Source organism: Protopterus annectens, chromosome 2.part2 (genome assembly GCF_019279795.1).
Source record: "Protopterus annectens isolate FY-2018-M chromosome 2.part2, PAN1.0, whole genome shotgun sequence".
Lineage (NCBI taxonomy): Eukaryota > Metazoa > Chordata > Ceratodontiformes > Protopteridae > Protopterus > Protopterus annectens.
Genome location: NC_056730.1, coordinates 666,410,817 through 666,428,688, shown reverse-complemented (window position 1 = coordinate 666,428,688; position 17,872 = coordinate 666,410,817). Strand labels below are relative to the sequence as shown.

The window sequence follows — 17,872 nt, the reverse complement described above, 5'->3', positions numbered from 1 at the left end:
AAGGGCTTTTGAGTCAAAGACTGGAGGACTAAAGTGAGGTTCCATGGTACTACGTGCTGTCTAAGAGGAGGCCTGAGATGAGAAGTCCCTTTGAGAAAAGGCTTGCAAAGGCGTAATGAAATAAGAGGGGTACCATCTATACCACTGTGGAAGTTGGAAATTTCCGCTAGATGTACACAAACCGCAGAGGTAGAAGCTCTTATCAAAAAACGTAGCCAGATACTGAAGTACTGCAGCAACTGGAACCGAATGCGGGTCTAGCATGTTATCCCTGGACCAAATGGAAAACCTTTTCCATTTATCCTGATATAGTCTTCTGGTGGATGGCTTGTGAGAGGACAGAATGATGTCTCGAACAGGTGAGGAGAGGTTAGCCTGCCTGGCGACTAGCGGAAGTGGAGAAACCAAGCTGTCAGCTTGAGAGTGGACAAGTTCGGGTGACTCAGCCCTTGGGGTGAGTGATCAGATCTGGCAGAGGGTCCAGAATCCACGGCAGGAATACTAGGTGAGGCTGAAGAAAGGAGAACCAAACTTGTCGAGGCCAGAATGGGGCTATGAGGATTACCTTCCATCTCAACCGAAGAGCTTTCTTTAGAAATTGTGGGAACAGAGGAATGGGAGGATAGGTGTAGAAAAGTCCCTTGGGCCAATCGTGGAACAGAGTGTCCCTTAGTGACTCCCCCTGTGGGGGAAGTAGGGCGAAGTAGCTGCTGCACTTGGTGTTTGATGGGGAGGTGACAGGATTGCAGCAAGGTTGGCACCAGTGGCTGAAGACTACAGACGCCACCTCAGGGTTGAGGGACCACTCGTGGGGCATGAGGATGCATCTGCTCAGTTTGTCTACAATCAAACTGGAGCTCCGTGGGATATGCGTTGCTATCAGAAAGCGGTTGGAAGCTATTGCACACTGCCAGGTTCTCATGGTTTCTCGACAAAGGGGGTAAGACTTGGTTTCTTCTTGCTTGTTAATGTACCAGACCACCGACACATTGTCTGATTGGACTGCAATTGTCCCGGAGGGGAGCGTCACATGGAATGCCTGCAATGCTAACAGCACGGCCCTCAGTTCTAGGACACTCTTATGCAGGCAGGCCTCAGAGGTGGACCATGGGCCTTGGGCAGTTTTTCCCTGAAAATGCCCCCCCCCAATCAGGGAAGCATCCATGGTTCACAATGGCTGTGGGCTGGGAGGGTTGAAAAGGTCACCTCCAAAGATCATCTGGCCTAATCCACCAAAGCAGGTCCTGCTTGCAAGAGTTGGTTATTTGAATCTTGTAATCCAGGGGATGACAGTTTAGGAACCATTGACACAGAAGGAGCCATTGCAGAACTCACATATGTAGCTTTGCTAGAGGCACTATTGGAATTGAAGCAGCCATAGAACCCAGAGCTTGGAGAACTTGTCTTGCAGGGACTAATGTTTGAGACAGAATCACTCGGATTTGAAGCCTCAATCCGTGGAGTCTGTGAAGAGGGTGTGATACCAGACAGGACTGAGTACTGAACACTGCTCCAATGAACTCTGTTGTGTAGGGATAAGATTTGATTTCTCCCAATGTATCGTTATTCCTAACAATTTTGCCAGAGAGAGAGAGAGAGAGAATGTTGTAGGGCAGTTATCAGAAGATGCTTGGTGGGGGTGGTAAGGAGCCAGTCATCTAGATATGGAAACACCCGGACTCCTTTTAGTCTCAAGTGAGCTGTTACCACTGCCATGTATTTCATTAACACTCTAGGGGCTGTAGAAACCGAACAACAGGGCACGGAATTGGTAATGACTGGCTCCTAGCCAGAAGCGAAGCAGACTCCTGGAGCATTTGTCCATTTTGATGTGGTAATATGCGTCCTGGAAATCTATAGAGCACATCCAATCACCTTTTCTTAAAAAGGGAAGGATGGACTGAAACGTGACTATTCAGAATTTGGTTTGGGTGGCAGACTTGTTTAAGCTGCTGAGATCCAAAATGGGTCTCCAGTACTCTTGCCTTTTTGGCACCAAAAAAAAATCTAGAGTAAAATCCAGATGCGTGCTTGTCTGGTGGGACTGGCTGGATGACTTTTTTAGAGACAGCTTTATAATCTCTGAAGCTGCTGCTTCCCTTTGACTGGGTGGCATGTCGGGAAGTTTTCTTAGAAAATTTGGTTGATAAGAAAGCTGAATGGTGTAGCCTCTGCTGATAATCTTCTGCACTCAACGATCGGTGGTGATAGAGTGCCAGGCAACTTGGTGCAGAGAGAAACAACCCCCGACTGCTTCTATAAGCAATAGGGCCGCCTCTCAGGAGCACTGATAAGGCTGTCCAGAGAAAGAGTCCCTGGAGCCTTGGTTGTTAGGACCCCCTCTGCCTCTATAGGGGCGTATTCCAGAATTGTTACCCCCTCTGCCTCTGGGAGTATCATCACCACGTGTGGCATGGAAAGGACCCTGAGATTTCTTATGCCACATTTTCCCACTCCTCAGATTCCTGGAGAAGGTACGTTGAGGGTTGGAAAATCGCAGGCCTATGGCAGACAGGGTTTTTCCGTCTTGTTCACGCCTGGCTAGCGTGTCCTTCAGCTTGGAGTCAAAGAAGGATGAAGCTTCAATGGGAGCATTCAGAAAGGAAGACTTGAAGGGATCTGCGAGGTCACAGATGCGGATCCAGGCATGACGTCTCATAATTGGAAATACAGTTTTTGGAAAACAAACCACTGAAAAATCCACAGAGAAGCAGCCTCAGTCCGGCACGGCACACAATCCACAATTATTAATATTATGAGCGCTTTCGTTTGGTACAATACCAAACTTCTTCAGAAGAACACATGTAACACAAAACATTCAACTGTTACACTTTAAAATTCATCATGTGATCAATCATCTGATCCAATTCCAACATTAGCCATGTGGTTTGCCCTACAAATTACTTAAAAGACATACATATTTTATATGCTATAAAGCTTAATTCATTGTTACATAAAACTTTTATGTTAATAAAACATTTTACATATATTTTAAAACCATATTCAAACATAAAACCACTAAAAATTAAAAAATATTTAATAGTTATTTGTTAACATCCCTGCCTTACCTATCTATTCAAGCTCTTTAACTTTAGTATGGAAGTAATTGAACAAACATCATTTAACCCAGGTAATACATATGAATGGCAACGTAGGTGCCAAACTAATTCACATGCTTCTAATTTTAAAGATGCAGGTCCCCCCTCTCTTCTTTTTGGATTTGGTCAATAATCCTGAACTTAAACCAGTGTCCTGGATGTTTTTTACATGGTTTGCTAAAGCATTTTCGAACTTTTCTTTCTTTATAACATAGAGATGTTCATAAAGTCTCTCTCTCAGTTTCCTATCTGTTTTCCCTATGTAGAAACTGGGACAATGTTGGCATCAAGCTATATAAACAACTCCACTAGAATTACAATTATATGTCTTGTCTCATACTTTCTACCACTAATGGTAAAAGAACTTCCTATGTCAATGTACTTACAATGAGGGCAAGATTCGCATTTGAGCATGCCTTTTTAATTCTACGATTACATAAATCCTGAAAATTTAAAATGTTCTTAAAATTCAAATCTTTCTTAAAAACAAATTTCAGTTTCATATTACTAAAATTATTGCAAGCTGTGTCTTCTGACATTATAAAACAAGACAGAATGGAAGAGTTTCTGAATATACATGTTTACAAAAAAAGTGCTGGATATATTTCCTTCCAATGTACAATATTAAAACTTACCCTGACATGTGCCGCCATTGGTAGGATCTCCGTAGTAACCAGATATACAAGACTCGCAGTGTTTGCCTGTTGTTAGATCCTCACACTTTTCACAGATACTCTCGTTAATACATTTACTGTGACCATTGCACTGGCAAGCTACAGAAAAAATAGTTTTCGTTACAATTTAAAAAGGAAATAAACAATCAAGCTAGGTCTGCTAGTTATAATTTTAATGCAGATGACAAGAGTTGGCCTTGCACACCAACACCAACCCCCTGACTACCATACTCTGGTTCATAAGTGTTTACTAGGCTTGCGACCACAAGAGCCTTTTTAAGCCTAGCCATACACCCAAATCTCTGACACGTTGTGGTACCCTTGAAAAGTGTAAGCAGGGGCTTGGCAGATGAAACATTTACAGGTCGCCTGTGTCCATTACAGACAAAGATGCCAAGCCAGGGATGAATTCCCTGTTCCCCATCCAACTATTCAAGTTACAGTTGAATTGGGTTAGGGAAGAATTCTGCCTCATATGGATGGGGAGCCTGTTCCACAGACTAAATTCATAGTTATTTACTGGGCTAACTCCCTTATTGGACCATTTTAGGCCAACCCAATTTCCCTTCCAAAGGTGAGGATCAAACACTGCACCTTATATTTGAGAGTGAAACACCTTAACCATTATACCAACTCCCATCCATATATATATTCAAGAGATCTCAGGCCTAAAGGCTAATTTCATCAGCTTAATATAATCCACCTTCAAAGATTCAGCATTAACTGTCTATTGTGCTTGCTCAATACCACAACTTAGCCATTTTGCAGACTTTCTTCAAGGCATATTAATGGACAGGAAGACAAAGAACAGTAAGAAAATAAAGTAGTTGTGTTAGGTACTTGCCATAACAGTAAACCACTAAATCATATAGACACCTGCTAGTGTGCATTCCATACCAATGGGCTCTGTCAATCACATACAACCATTTGCCAAACCCAAAGCAGCTAGCCCTTCCTTGCGTGTGCGACATTCAAAGCATTCTGGAGCACAAAATGCTTATGCACAATATTTCCCTTCTTTGTGCTATGAAAAATACTCAGGCCTAGAATACTAATCACAATAAAATGTGGCATTAAATTCATAACAGTATCTAATTAAATAAACAGTGACAGCAAAGGAATTTTATGTATACACTCTTATAGGAGTACCAAATGAAATCACTGAGTCGGGTTTCATGGAGCCTCACACCTGGACTGATCAGTGAAACTTAAGGTTGGGCTTTAACATGGTTTCCAAAGAAGGGTCAAGTTATGTTCTGCCAAAACACCACAATAACAAAGTTTTGTACTTTAATGGATCAAGAATTTTATCAGAACAATAAGTAACAAGGACACACGTTCAACTACATGACAAACATTACTGACATTGCTCTTAGCCAATAAACAGGCTCAATTAAGAATACATTAAAAACATTGTTTTTGCAAGTTTTTTCACATTTAGGTTAATTTAACACACACAATATTAATAAATTCATTTAACCCGGGCTCTTTATCCACTGCTACACAAGACTATTACAGCAAGAAATCACTATAAAGTACAGTTGTGTACACTTACCATAAATGTAGATGTTCGACTGTATTCACTGTTGCAGTCATCACACTTGGGTTATCTGAGTGCAGATGGCCCTCAGTCGGCCCGAATACCAGTGTCTTGGGATTTCTGCGTTGGATGCTTTCACCTCATCCATGATGTCAGGTCGTCACGGGTATAAAACATGCAGCCGACACCATTACATCATTTTTTCTTGACCCAGATGTCAGCAGCCCCCAAAACAGGAAGCAATCAAATGGTGTGGAACACCTCCAGTAAAAAGTAAATACCATTTTCATAAGATATGGCCAAATAAGAGGATAGGTAGAAAGTATAGAAAGACAGGGGGCTGGAGGGAGGGTAACTAGGACTGCAACAAGGAAATAACTCTAACATCTACATTTATGTAACTGTACTATGTTCTTTGTGTTTCACTGTTGCAGTCATCACACTTGGGTTGATTCCCAAAGCTGAGGAAGGCTGGAGGCAGTCAAGAAGTAGTAGGGCTGGCTAGCAGGCCTTGTAAGACTGCTGTGGCAAATCCAGCTCTTGGATTTAGAAAATATAGGTAAGTGGTAATGCTTGGTGAAGGTGTGTACAGAACTCCAAGCTGCAGCTACCAGGATGTCCCTGGTAGGGACACCCCTGAGAAAAGCTGTAAAGGTTGAGGTAGCCCTAATGGAATGAGGCCTGATCCCCTGTAGGGTAGGTTTTCCATGGTGTTTGTAGCAGAAATGGATGCAGTGTGCTACCCCTTTAGAAATGGTTTGTTTCAAAATGGCCTTGCCCTTTGCCCCTGTAGCAAAGCTGACTAGCAGCTGGTCAGATTTTCTGAAAAGTTTAGTTGTATCACGGTAGAACCTGAGCTGTCTGTGCATGTCCAAAGAGTGCAGAATCCTTTCCCCTTTATTCTGAGGATTAGGAAAAAAGGTTGGCAAATGGATGGATTGGTTTAAAGCCACACTGGATACCACCTTAGGCATAACAGATGGGTTAGTCCTGAGGGAAACCCTGTCCACATGGAAGATAATGAAGGGTTCCACAGCCATAAGGGCCTGTAACTCAGACACTCTTGTTGTTGAAGTGATGGCTAGCAGTAAGGTTGTTTTCCAAGAGAGGAATTTTAACTCTGCTGTAGCAGCAGGCTGAAAAAGGGGAAGCGTGAGCTTTTCTAGTACAAAGTTAAGGTCCCAGGCAGGAGTGGGAGCTCTCCTTGGGGGGTCTTAAATTGTTAGCTCCTCTCAGGAGCTGTTTGTTCAGAAGGTGAGAGAAGAGGGGTGACTCAGTACTGTAATGAGCTGAGATGGCAAAGGTACGAATCTTAACTGATGAGAAGGATAGCCTTTGTGGAGCAGCTCTGCTAGGTAATCTAGTACTTGAGGCAAGGAGGGCATGGCTGGGTCCTTCCCTTGAGACTGGCTTCAAGAACAGTATCTCTTCCACTTTTCTGAATAGGATTTCCTAGTACTGGGCCTCCTGGCCTCAAGGATAACATCCAGCACCTGTTTGCTTAGGGTTGCTGGTGATGTATTCAGGGAATAAGTCAGGTTCAGGGTTTGCAGCTGAGGATGCAAAATCTGTCCCTCCTGCTGGGACAGCAGAGAGGGGGTCCGATGTAGGTGCCGGGGTGGCACTGCTGACCGACTGCATAGGAGTGGGAATCCAGTGCTGGCATGGCCAGTCTGGAGCAATAAGGATTATCCTTGGCCTGTCCTGTTTGATCTTGAGGAGTACTTTTGGAAGGAGGGCAGAGGGGGAAAGGCATAGACTGAGAGGTTTTCCCAAGTGAAGGATAGGGAATCAACTTTCCAAGCTTGGCTGTGGGGAATTCTGATGCAAAATTTGCTTAGTTGATGGTTTTGGGGGGATGCAGAGAGGTCCACCTCTGGTGTCCCCCACCTGTGTAGTAGAAGTTTGAAGGAGTTTGGTTCCAGTTTCCACTCGTGTGGCTCCATTAGATTTCTGCATAAGTCATCTGCCAGTGAATTTTGTTTGCCTGGCAGGAATTGAGCTTGTAGGTGCACTTGGTTGCTTAAGGCTGTGTCCCACAGAGCCATGGCTAACCTGCAGAGTGGGTAGGAGTGAGTTCCCCCCTGCTTGTTTATGTACCACTTAACTGTGGTGTTGTCTGTCTTTATCAGGAGTTGTCCTGGCAGGATAAGGTATTTGAAGGCTGTCAGTGCATTCTGGACAGCTAACATTTCTTTTTGATCGATATGCAGGTGAATTTGTCCTGGGCTCCATTTGCCTTGAATGCATTTGCCTGCCATGTGAACCCCCCATGCACAGTCTGATGCATCTGTTGTCAGAGTTTGGACGGTGGGGGGGTTGTGAGAAAGGGAGTCCCTTATTGTGATTGCAAGCCTCTGCCCACCAAAAGAACTCTGTCCTTAGGCAAGGAATGATAGGAATTACTGCTTCCAGGTCCTGGGAATGTTGACACCAGAGACTTTTTAAGTACCATTGAAGTTTCCTCGTATGCAGTCTTGCACATGGAATCAGTAGAATACACGAGGCCATGAACCCTAGGGCTTGCAGTATTTTTCTTGCAAATAGCTGGGTTTAGGTGGCCAGTAGTTTGAAATAAGTTGTCAAATAAACCTGCTTTTCTGGAGTGAGGAATCCCATCTGGGAAGTTGTGTTCAAGCTTGCTCCCAGGAACACAATCTTTTGGCTGGGTATCAGATGTGATTTCTTTTCGTTGAAGGTATACCCCACAGAAGTTAGGAGTCTCTTTACAAACGTCAGGTATACCCCACAGAAGTTAGGAGTCTCTTTGCAAACGTCAGGTGCTGAAGTAGCAATTCCTGACTGTCTGCCTGAATCAGGCACTCGTCCAAGTATGGGTAAATTTGAATATTTATCTGCCTGTAGTAAGCAATGGCTGGAGCCAGGCACTTTGTGAATACCCTGAGCGCAGTAGACAAGCTAAAGGGAAGTGCAGAAAACTGACAGTGCATACAGCCTGCCCTGAAATGTAGATATTTCCTGCGATTCCCTTACGGGAATGTGCAGATAAGGTTCTTTTAAGTCTAGGGTGACTAGCCAGGAGTCCTTGGCTAGCATAGGAAGGAGCTGCTGGAGTGTAAGCATTCTGAATTCTGGTACCACCAGAAAGGTGTTAGGGTTGACAGATCCTGAATAGGGCACCAAGAGTTCTCTTTCCTGGGCACAAGGAACAGCATGGAGTAGAAACACTGTCCCCTTTGTTCTGTTGGCACAGGTTGAATAGCCCTGATACTGAGAAGAGAAAGTACTTGCTTTTGGGCCTCTGTCCACTGGTTTGGAGGAAAGTCTGGCAATCCGCTTGGGGTTGACAGAGAGTGGAAATAGAATCTGTATCCCTGGGATACAGTGTTTAAGACCCATCGGTCCTGGGTAATATACTCCTAGTTTTTTTGCATGCAGGGTGAGTTTTCCTCCTAGGGGTACAAATACTTGGGCATGGCTGGGAAGGATTATGGACAAGTCATTGTGAACTTTTTCCATAGGGGGGTGGCTTACCACTCCCAGTTTTTGAGGAGGGAGCACTCCATTGTTTAGATCTGTGCATACCCTGAGACTGTAGTCTTTGTGGTCTGTTGCCCCTGGGTTTGGGCTGAGAAGGACTGGAAGGGACTGGAAAGGACCAGTTTTTTAAAGGCCAGTGCCAACTGAATCTAGGTGGCTGTACCTGTAGGAAATCTTTAACAGTTTGCATGGATTTAGCTTTTTCCTCCATCTTTTTAAGAACAACTTCTGCTTTAGAGCCAAGCAAACATTCTTGGTTTAATGGAGCATCAAGTAATTTTGCCTTGACATGGTCTGGCAAGATTTGTTCCTTCAGCCAATCATGCCTTCTCCGAACAGACCCAGTGACAGCAGCCCTGCAAGATGCTTCTAAGGCATCAAAACCACACTGCAAAGTATGTTTACCAACTTGGTTTGCAGAATGCATTGCGTCTTATAAGTCCTTACTTTCTGCACAATCAGAAATCAACAAATTTTTTGTTTAATTAGATCAATAATATGCTGTTGGTACTTCAACATGTGAAACTGGCAATTTAAAGCCCTGATGGCAAGAGTTGCAGAGGTATATACCTTCTTACCCCATTTGTCTACAACCCTAGAATCCCTGTCCGAAGGGGTAGGGTTTTTTCGCTGTAGAAGCCTTAATACCTTTAGGTCACTGGAAAATGGTCTCTGGATCCGCAGTGGGATATTTAAAGAGAAATTTGTGAGAGTCAGGTACTCGGTAGTATCTGTCAGGCTTTCTAGGAGCAGGTGGCAAAGTATCAGGGGTAAGGCTGGATTCCATGAAGACAATCTACAATATCCAGGACAGGGGAATAGCAAGAGGCCTATGCTGAGGCAAGTCTAAAAAATTCCCTGAGTCTCTTTTTGGACTGTGGGTAATCCTGGCATTCCCAGCGGAAATGCTCTCAAAGTATGCAAGGTTTCACCAAAAGAAAGGTCCTCTGGGGGGAGGCTGAGGGAATTGAATCCTCTGCATCTGAGTCCTCATAGGTAGATAAGGGTATGTCCTGTTAATCACAGGGGTCAGAGTCATCAGACTCATGGTCTGAAGAAACAGAAGGAAAATCAATTCTTCGTCTTTTAGAAGGGGAAGGCTGGCTTCCCCTAATTAAAGTAATAAGGTCTTCAGCCAATCTAAGCATTTGTTTCTGTGGCATGGGAGCTTGAGAATGTGCTTTGGTCATCGGTTTCCTAGGCATAGTGTGAACTCTGGGCCTGAGAAATTTGGTAGATTTAGTCATTAACAAAGTAGCCGGTTTGATACGGACATTAGAAGGTCTGAATACACCCTCAGAAACCGGTGCCTGCACAGCAGCTCCAGACCCATCCAGGGAGAGACATCCGCAGGTTCCATAGTCGAAGAAGCATCTCGTGGCATACTGGACTCCAAATGGGTCTCAGTAGAAGCCTGTGAATCTGTAGAAGCGGGTAAACATGGGCTGCGAAAGCACCTCACTGAGTACCAGCGGACTGGCGACTATCTTAATGGAAGCGTTGTCGGCAGTTTTGGACCTATGTCGTCTGACTCTGTCTTTATCTTTGCGTTTTTTCAGAAGATCAGTAGTCGGATGGCTTACCAAAGCCATTTCAGAATACGGAGAACGAGAGTGAAAGAATTGAGAAACAAAAAATAGCCCACCGATGAATAGTTTGGGCATTGAACAAGGCACAAAACCGACAGAGAGGGATGTCGTGGTCTTGGCCTAAACAGGTGACGCAGTAAGAATGAAAATCTCTGTGAGGTATTTGCTTTCCACAGGCAAGACAATTGCTAACTTTTTCTGACATCGGTTAGAGCAAGAAAAAAGGATCCCCAACAGGGTACTTAGCTTTAGAAGACTTCAGGTTTGAAACTCGAAAAACGAAAATTTCAGGTAGCTGCCGACCGCTTCTGCTTCGGGCTCCCGCGCGGCAAGAAAAGATGATGTAATGGCGTTGGCTGCATGTTTTATATCCCTGACAACCTGACATCATGGATGAGGAGACAGCATCCGACGCAGAAATCCCAAGACTCTGGTATTCGGGCCGACTGAGGGCTACCTGCAGGCAGATAACCCAAGTGTGATGACTGCAACAGTGAAACACGAAGGACATCTGTAAAACTACAGTCATTACTTATTTGGCTAGCTGCTGTAGCTGTGACAGTTTTTATGTTGGGAAGACCATTAGGACTCTTCCACAGAGAATACATGAACGTAATACAGCTATTAAAAAGAAAGACTTTACAAATGCGTTAGCCAAACATGCTTTTAGTTGTTCCAGTTTTAGAAAATGTTGTTTTTCTGTATTAGAAGCTGTGGATCAGGCTGCCTTTTTTTTTTCAAAGCTTCAACAATCTATTACAATTTAAGAAAGTCAGATGGAAAAATTGCTTTAGGAGCCAACAGAGAATCAGGGTTAGATTAATTTATTAATAGTAAGTGTGTGTTAAAAAACAAATTAACTTAACATTGTTATTGCAAGTTGACTATTACTTTTTAAAATGTGTTCAACTTTTAATGTATGCTTAGTTGAGCTGGTTTATTGGGTGAGAGCAATGTCAATAATGTTTAGATCATGTAGCTGAAAGTATTTAATTACATATCGTTATTTATTGTTCTGATGAAGTTCTTGACACATTAAATAACGAAAATAATAAACTTCATATTTATTGTGGTGTTTTGACAGTTCCTTTCTTATACAGGTCATCAGTGTGTTTTTTTTTGTCTTTTTTTTAACCCGTCTGGTCATTTTGCTTTGTGGTTTCAAGTTATGTTCTTCCCAAGTTTGTATAAACTGGGCTCGATCATATGAGTCTTGATCAAACACACCTTGGAGAAACTCACATAATCCATATATATATATTTTACAATCTCGGCAGTGGCATACATAATTAGCATGAGACGAAGACAGCCCCCATGCATACATTTTTTTTTCTTCAACTGGGTTTCAACCATTTGTGGTTGACTTAGTGTAATGCCGATTTAGAGAGTTAGCTATAAAGTGAAATACAACAACATTTAAATACGTGCTTTTTTATATTCTCCTCCTCCTCTGGGGAGCAGTCTGAAAGGAAAGCACGTGTTTCCTTCTTCCATAGGCACTTTTCCTCTTGCTCCTTGCTACAGGAGATCCCTCAAATGGGGAGTCAAAAGAACAGGCTGGTCTCTTGGAACAGGGGAAATTCCTCAGCACTTTGGGAATTTTAGAAACTGTAATATATAATCTTTCTGAAGAATGTTCAGAATTTACTGGCCCTAGACCACGCTTTTTCAGTTCTGGAGAAAAAAAAAAAAAAGTTAATGTCCTCCTGTTCTTAATGTAGGGAGGGTACAGGGAATAACTGGAAGGAGTGTTTGATTAGAATATGCTTTAAGGTAGGGAGTTAGGAAACCCTGGCTCAGTTAAGGCTGTTCCCTCTTGGAGTCATGGCCTAACTGGCTCCTAGCCTTCTCCTCTGGTTTTACTTGCCATGCCATTCTGAATTTCTCCAGACAAGGCACAAAAAACCTGAGAAGCAGAAGTCTTCACAGGGAATTTGTATTCTACAATGAAAACCTATTCACCATAAGACATGAAATCTATGCAAAAATATACCAAGATACAAGTAAATCCCCTACAAGGTAATTATCTATCTTCCAAAAGCAGCTTGACTGACAGATTAATGATGCTGAAAACATGTATGGTTAGCAAACTGAGTAGCAAGAAAGATCTGAAGATGGTGTCATCTGATGCCCCCCCATCAATGTCCTTATGTGGCTATGGTTGGGAGTTGGCCAAACCCTTGGGGGAAGATACAGCTCTGAAGGTCAGGTTGACTGATCCGACTACCTACAGTAAAGGACATTCTAAAGTAGTAATGAATGCAATAAGTGAATATTTCAATGAACATCAGAAAATAGAGGGTGGTCACTGTTGCAGACAATGCCTGCAAACTCTACTTCAGGATGAAGTCCAAAGTTTAGCCAGACTCTCCGAAATGAGCAAGCCTTCCCCCTTAGGCAGACTGGTTTTGCCTTACTTCAGACATCTTCACATACTAGTATAAAGGTGAAACCCCCACACCATATTTGGTTCTTTCTTGCCTTTCTATAGGTCAGTGTCAGTCTAGAAAATGTTGTAGAAGTAGAACAATTTCCCAAAGCTCCTATCAGTAGATCCAGAGAGACCTAGTCTTCCTGAGGAACATGACTGGTATACACATCCCCCAGTCACATCTGAACATAAACTGTCAGCCTTCTCAATCAAAATCCTTAAATCAACAGATGCAAACATCACAATATTCAAAACTTCAGATGTACAAACTTTCTGCTACTCTATGAAGAAGTTTCAAACTTCATGTATAATGGTTACCATCAAAATATAGAAAAAACTAGTAGTTATGCAAATAAATTATATCCTCAACAAGAAAACTATAGGAATATTATAAATCTATCAGTCCCTACCAAAACTAAACAGAACTGGAAGGGTAAGAGCAAACCAGTCTGGCGGTTCACATGCATAAATAAAAACATAATACAAGGGAAAAAAACTCATTAGAAAATGTAGAAAAACTGAAGACCCACAAATCAAGGTCAACAGCAAAAGGTTATCAAAGGAACTGAAAAATACCACTGGGAAAATAAAAGCTTCCCATGAACTTTGTCTGGCACTGGAAGCTAAGGGTATTTAGAAATTCTTCTTTACTCAGGTCAGGAATACCCAACATTGCATTGAATTTATTCATAATGGCACTAACTACTCTGACCCAGTGGATACAGCAAACTAAGTTAGTGCAAATTTCACCAGAGAGACATCTATACAAAACCCACATATACACAAGAGCCTCAAATTATCATCATAAAAAACACTTGTTAAAAGTACTCCAAAACAAAAAAAAAGTAGATAAATACATATAATAATACATATATTACTCTACATATGTCTTCTAATATTATAAATATATTTTCTATGGGACATGGTAAAATAAAATCCTGCCTACTATACAGCACTAAACATGCACTGGTGGGCTTGCTTCAACTATTCAACCAGAGCTTATCCACTGTTTTTTTTTCCTGAGGTTTAACATACAGCAGCTATGCCACTCCTCAAGGGTGGTTCCACCATGGAACCAGGGAATATCAGATCAGCCTTATGAGCCTCTTCTGTAAAGCCATGGAATGGGATGTAACAGATCTGATAACTTTATAAGACTTGACCCCAACAGTTTGACATTAAGGACTGATCTCTTCTAATGAATCTGGGGAAACTGTTTGAGAGGCAAGCTGTGGACAGTGATCACACTGTTCAGATAGCATATCTAAATGTTGCAAAGGTATACGATATCATAGCATATCCCAATATTATCAACAAGCTAAATGCACTCCAATTTGATTGCTAAATAATGAAATGGACAGCTAATTGGCTGAGGGACAATAACCACATTGTAAGGGTGGCAGGCATGTATTCAGAGAGAAAGAAAGCAACTAGAGTATGTGATATGAGGTAGCGCCATCTGTGCCAAGGAGAGTAGGACAGTGCATGCGTAACATATCCCAACATAGTTAGCTTGAGTTTTGTAAAGAATTTTATGTCATTTGACTATCACATTCATGTACAGATGTTTGTGTTAAAAATGTATTTGTAAAATTACTTGCGTTAAAAATGCATCAACAGTGGGTCCTGCTGGACAAATGAGATACACATTTATGTCGGGCAGTATTATTACAACTGATTAAATGTACACTTTAAGAGAGAATTCTGGAAGCAAAGAGGTTAATCACAGTCCAGCTAATTTTGAAAAAATGGGTTGAAAATTAAAAGGGTTTGTTTAGACCACAAAGATTTTATCTTACAGGTCTGATAGCAGCCAGAGACAAAAATGTCTGGAAAAACTGGGACTAGGAATCTTATTGTATTGTTCTTAGGGCTGAACAAATTGCTACCCTGGAAGGCTGGAAGTTTTTGAAATTGTTTTATAGCTTTCAGATGCTGCAACAGATTTTAGCAAAGCTCTGAGGCTCCTTGATTACTGCACTGGAGTAGGGGCTGTCACAGGGTAACTACAAGAAATGTGCTAGAAGCTCTGCTGTTCAGAATATACTTCTCTGATCTGCAAATCACAACTAACCATGCTGGTTAAACACGCCTGCAGATAATTGTAAAACTGGGTGGTATACTTAAACTCCCCTCTGATATGCAGAACCTACACAGCGAACTTAACAAATGCAAACAGCGAGTGCTTTGAAAATAGGCTACAATTAAATTCGAAAAAATGCAATATTGTTACATTTGGCAAACAAATTCTCTGCACAGCTTATAGTATAGAAAACACCCCACTCAAAAATGAAGATGTTGTGAGAGACCTTGGAACATAAGTAGGTAACTCTCTCACCTTTAATAATCATTTTGCAACAGTGGTCAGGATAGCCTAACACAGCTAAAGGATATTTCCTCTAGAACCAAAGTCCTTACCCCTACTTTATTCTACTTTTTTAAATGACTTAATGCTATATTCAGACCTTTAAACCCAAACCCCACTACTTGTAGACATGACTTTGTCAGTACAGCATAACTGGTAGTTTAGTCAAGGCCAAACTAACCACTTATGCTGTAATGACAAGCCCATAAAAATCGTGAAACATGCCATTTCTACAGGTAGTGGAGTTAGGCTTTAAAGGCCTGAATGCATCATTAAAGACTTTAAACAAAAAGTCAGCCAGCATTCAGAAGCCTTGGAGTTGGAACACGTGAAGGTACTTAAGGGGATATTTGTATATATCCCATGGGCATCCTTCAGAGGAGGTTAAAAAAATTATACCATGAAGACTCTGATTTATATGGGGCCTTTCTATTTGTTGCTGAGTTTTCTGTGTGACCTTTTCACACACACTCTTTACTGCAGCTAGCATGCAAGTCGAAAGGCATGACATGGCAGACTTATCTAAGGTAGCCACTAGTTTCTTTTTATGTAGGCCAGAATGGCCTTGAATGTGACCCTGACAGTCTTCAGTCAGAACAATTAGCAGCAGTATCATGATCTCATCTCAAACAGGGGGAAAAAAAAAAAAAAAAACCTTTAGAGGGAATCTGATGTCTGCAAGTACATGTTTTACTGGGAGTGAACATGCCCTATATCTCGATGTTGGGCAAATGCCTTGCGGGTGTCCACCCTTTTTCTACAAGACAGCCACCAAAGTATAGAAAACTGAAATAAGAGAGTCCCCAACAGTGCACTAATCTGCTCTTAGGTTGAAGACCGAACTTACTACGATATGAATGCATTATTTATGCCTAATGGCGCAAAGTACATCAGAGAATGATACTAAGAAAAGTTGTGTAAAATCTTACCATAATCATAGATGTCCTTGTCTTCGATGTTGCAGTATTTTGTACAGTTGGGTTTCCCTCTTGCTACCCAAATGTCCGGCCAGTGTACAAAGTTTTGCAGTCACTGTATGGTGTGTGGGACGTCTACTGTGGCTGGCACAGTGCGGACTATAAAAGTAATGTCTGCGCGCACCAGACCACAGAACTGAGCGCCCCAGCTGGAACCAGTCCCTGAGAAGGTAGTGCAAGTCTTGTGCCATCCCAGGAAGGGAGTGCCTGATACCAGGAGGGGTAGGTGGAAGGGAAGGAATACTGCAACCTGGAAGAGAAGGACATCTATGGTTATGGTAAGATTTTACACAACTTTTCTATGTCCTTCTATTCAAATGTTGCAGTATTCTGTACAGTTGGGTGAGTGCCAATGCTCACTAATAGGAAGAGGGTGGTGGCCTAAAGTTGTTTTCCAGGAAGCCATGGAGAATAGCCCTGGTGAATCCTGCCCGAGACCTGTAAATCTGGTCTATTTTGTAATGTTTTGTGAAGGTGTGCACAGAAGACCAGGTGGCTGCGTCAAGAATAGTGGAAGTTTCCAAGCCTTTGAAAAAAGCTCCAGATGAGGCCATTGCCCTAGTGGAATGTGCCTTCACACTGCCTTGTAAGTGTTTACCATGGTGTGTGTAACAAAAGGAAATAGCCCTGGAAATCCAGGCTGAAATTGTTTGCTTAGTTACTGCTTTCCCCAGTTCCCTGAGGTGGAAAGAGGCAAACAATTGGACAGCCTGTCTGAGCAGACAGAACCTGAGCTGTCTGTGCACATCAAGGGAATTAAGTACTCTCCGTCTCCCTGTGGGTTGAGAAACAAAGTGGGCAGGTGGATGGCTTGGTTTAAGGAAAGGTCAATAACCACCTTGGGCATGAAGGAAGGGTTGGGTTCTGAGGGTTACCCTATCTCTGTGGCAGATGAGGAAGGGAGGGGTAGCTATAAGCTCAGAAACTCTTCTACTTGAGGTCAAGGCCACCAGCAGAACAGTCTTCCATGTGCAGTGTTTTAGGGAAGCTTTGGATGCAGGCTCAAAGGGAGGGAGTGTGAGTTTCTCAAAGACATAGTTCAAATCCCAAGGGGGGTATGGGTTTCCTTGGTGGTCTAAGATGCAGTACTCCCTTAAGGAACAGTTTTGCAGGTCATATGGAAGCTAAGGGGGTTTCAGGGGTAAGCAGGCAGAAATGGCAGACAACTGGGCTTTGATGGAGGAGTATGCCAACCCTGTATGTAAGAGTTCACAGATATAGGACAGCTCTATGGGGACCTCGCTTTACAATGGGTCCAACTGCCTTCTGAGACACCACATGGAGAATCATTTCCATTTGGATACATAAAATCTCCTGGTATTAGGTTTACTGGCCTCCTGCAAGACATTGAACATGTTCTCATTGTATAAGTGCCTGAAAAGGATCAAAATCATATCACCCACAAGGTGAGCTGAAGAGATTGCCACCTCAGGTGAATTTGGGTTCCCTTGTCCTGTGTGAGTAGGTCCACTCTGAGGGGTAACTTGTGGTGATTGCCCTTGGCTAGTTGGGGGAGGAGGGGCAACCAATGCTATCTTAGCGAATAGGGAGTCACCAGCAAGATTTTTGGTTTGGCCGGCTGGATCTTCACCAGGACTTTCTGAACAAGAGGGAAGGGGAGGCAAAGATATTGAAAATGCATCTGTTGCCATCGCCAGGGGTTCTGGCAGTCTGATGCAGGAGGGAAGTTGCCTGTT

General features: G+C 42.7%; 1 protein-coding gene across 1 annotated transcript in view; it reads right to left on the bottom strand.

Annotated features, from left to right (window-relative positions):
- The window catches only part of ATRN (attractin), a 2,639,854-nt gene that overhangs the window by 1,262,658 nt on the left and 1,359,324 nt on the right, over positions 1–17,872 (bottom strand). The window contains exon 16 of the mRNA XM_044064458.1: positions 3,734–3,871. Within this exon, the coding sequence (XP_043920393.1) occupies positions 3,734–3,871 (138 nt within the window). The remainder of the gene's footprint in view (positions 1–3,733; positions 3,872–17,872) is intronic.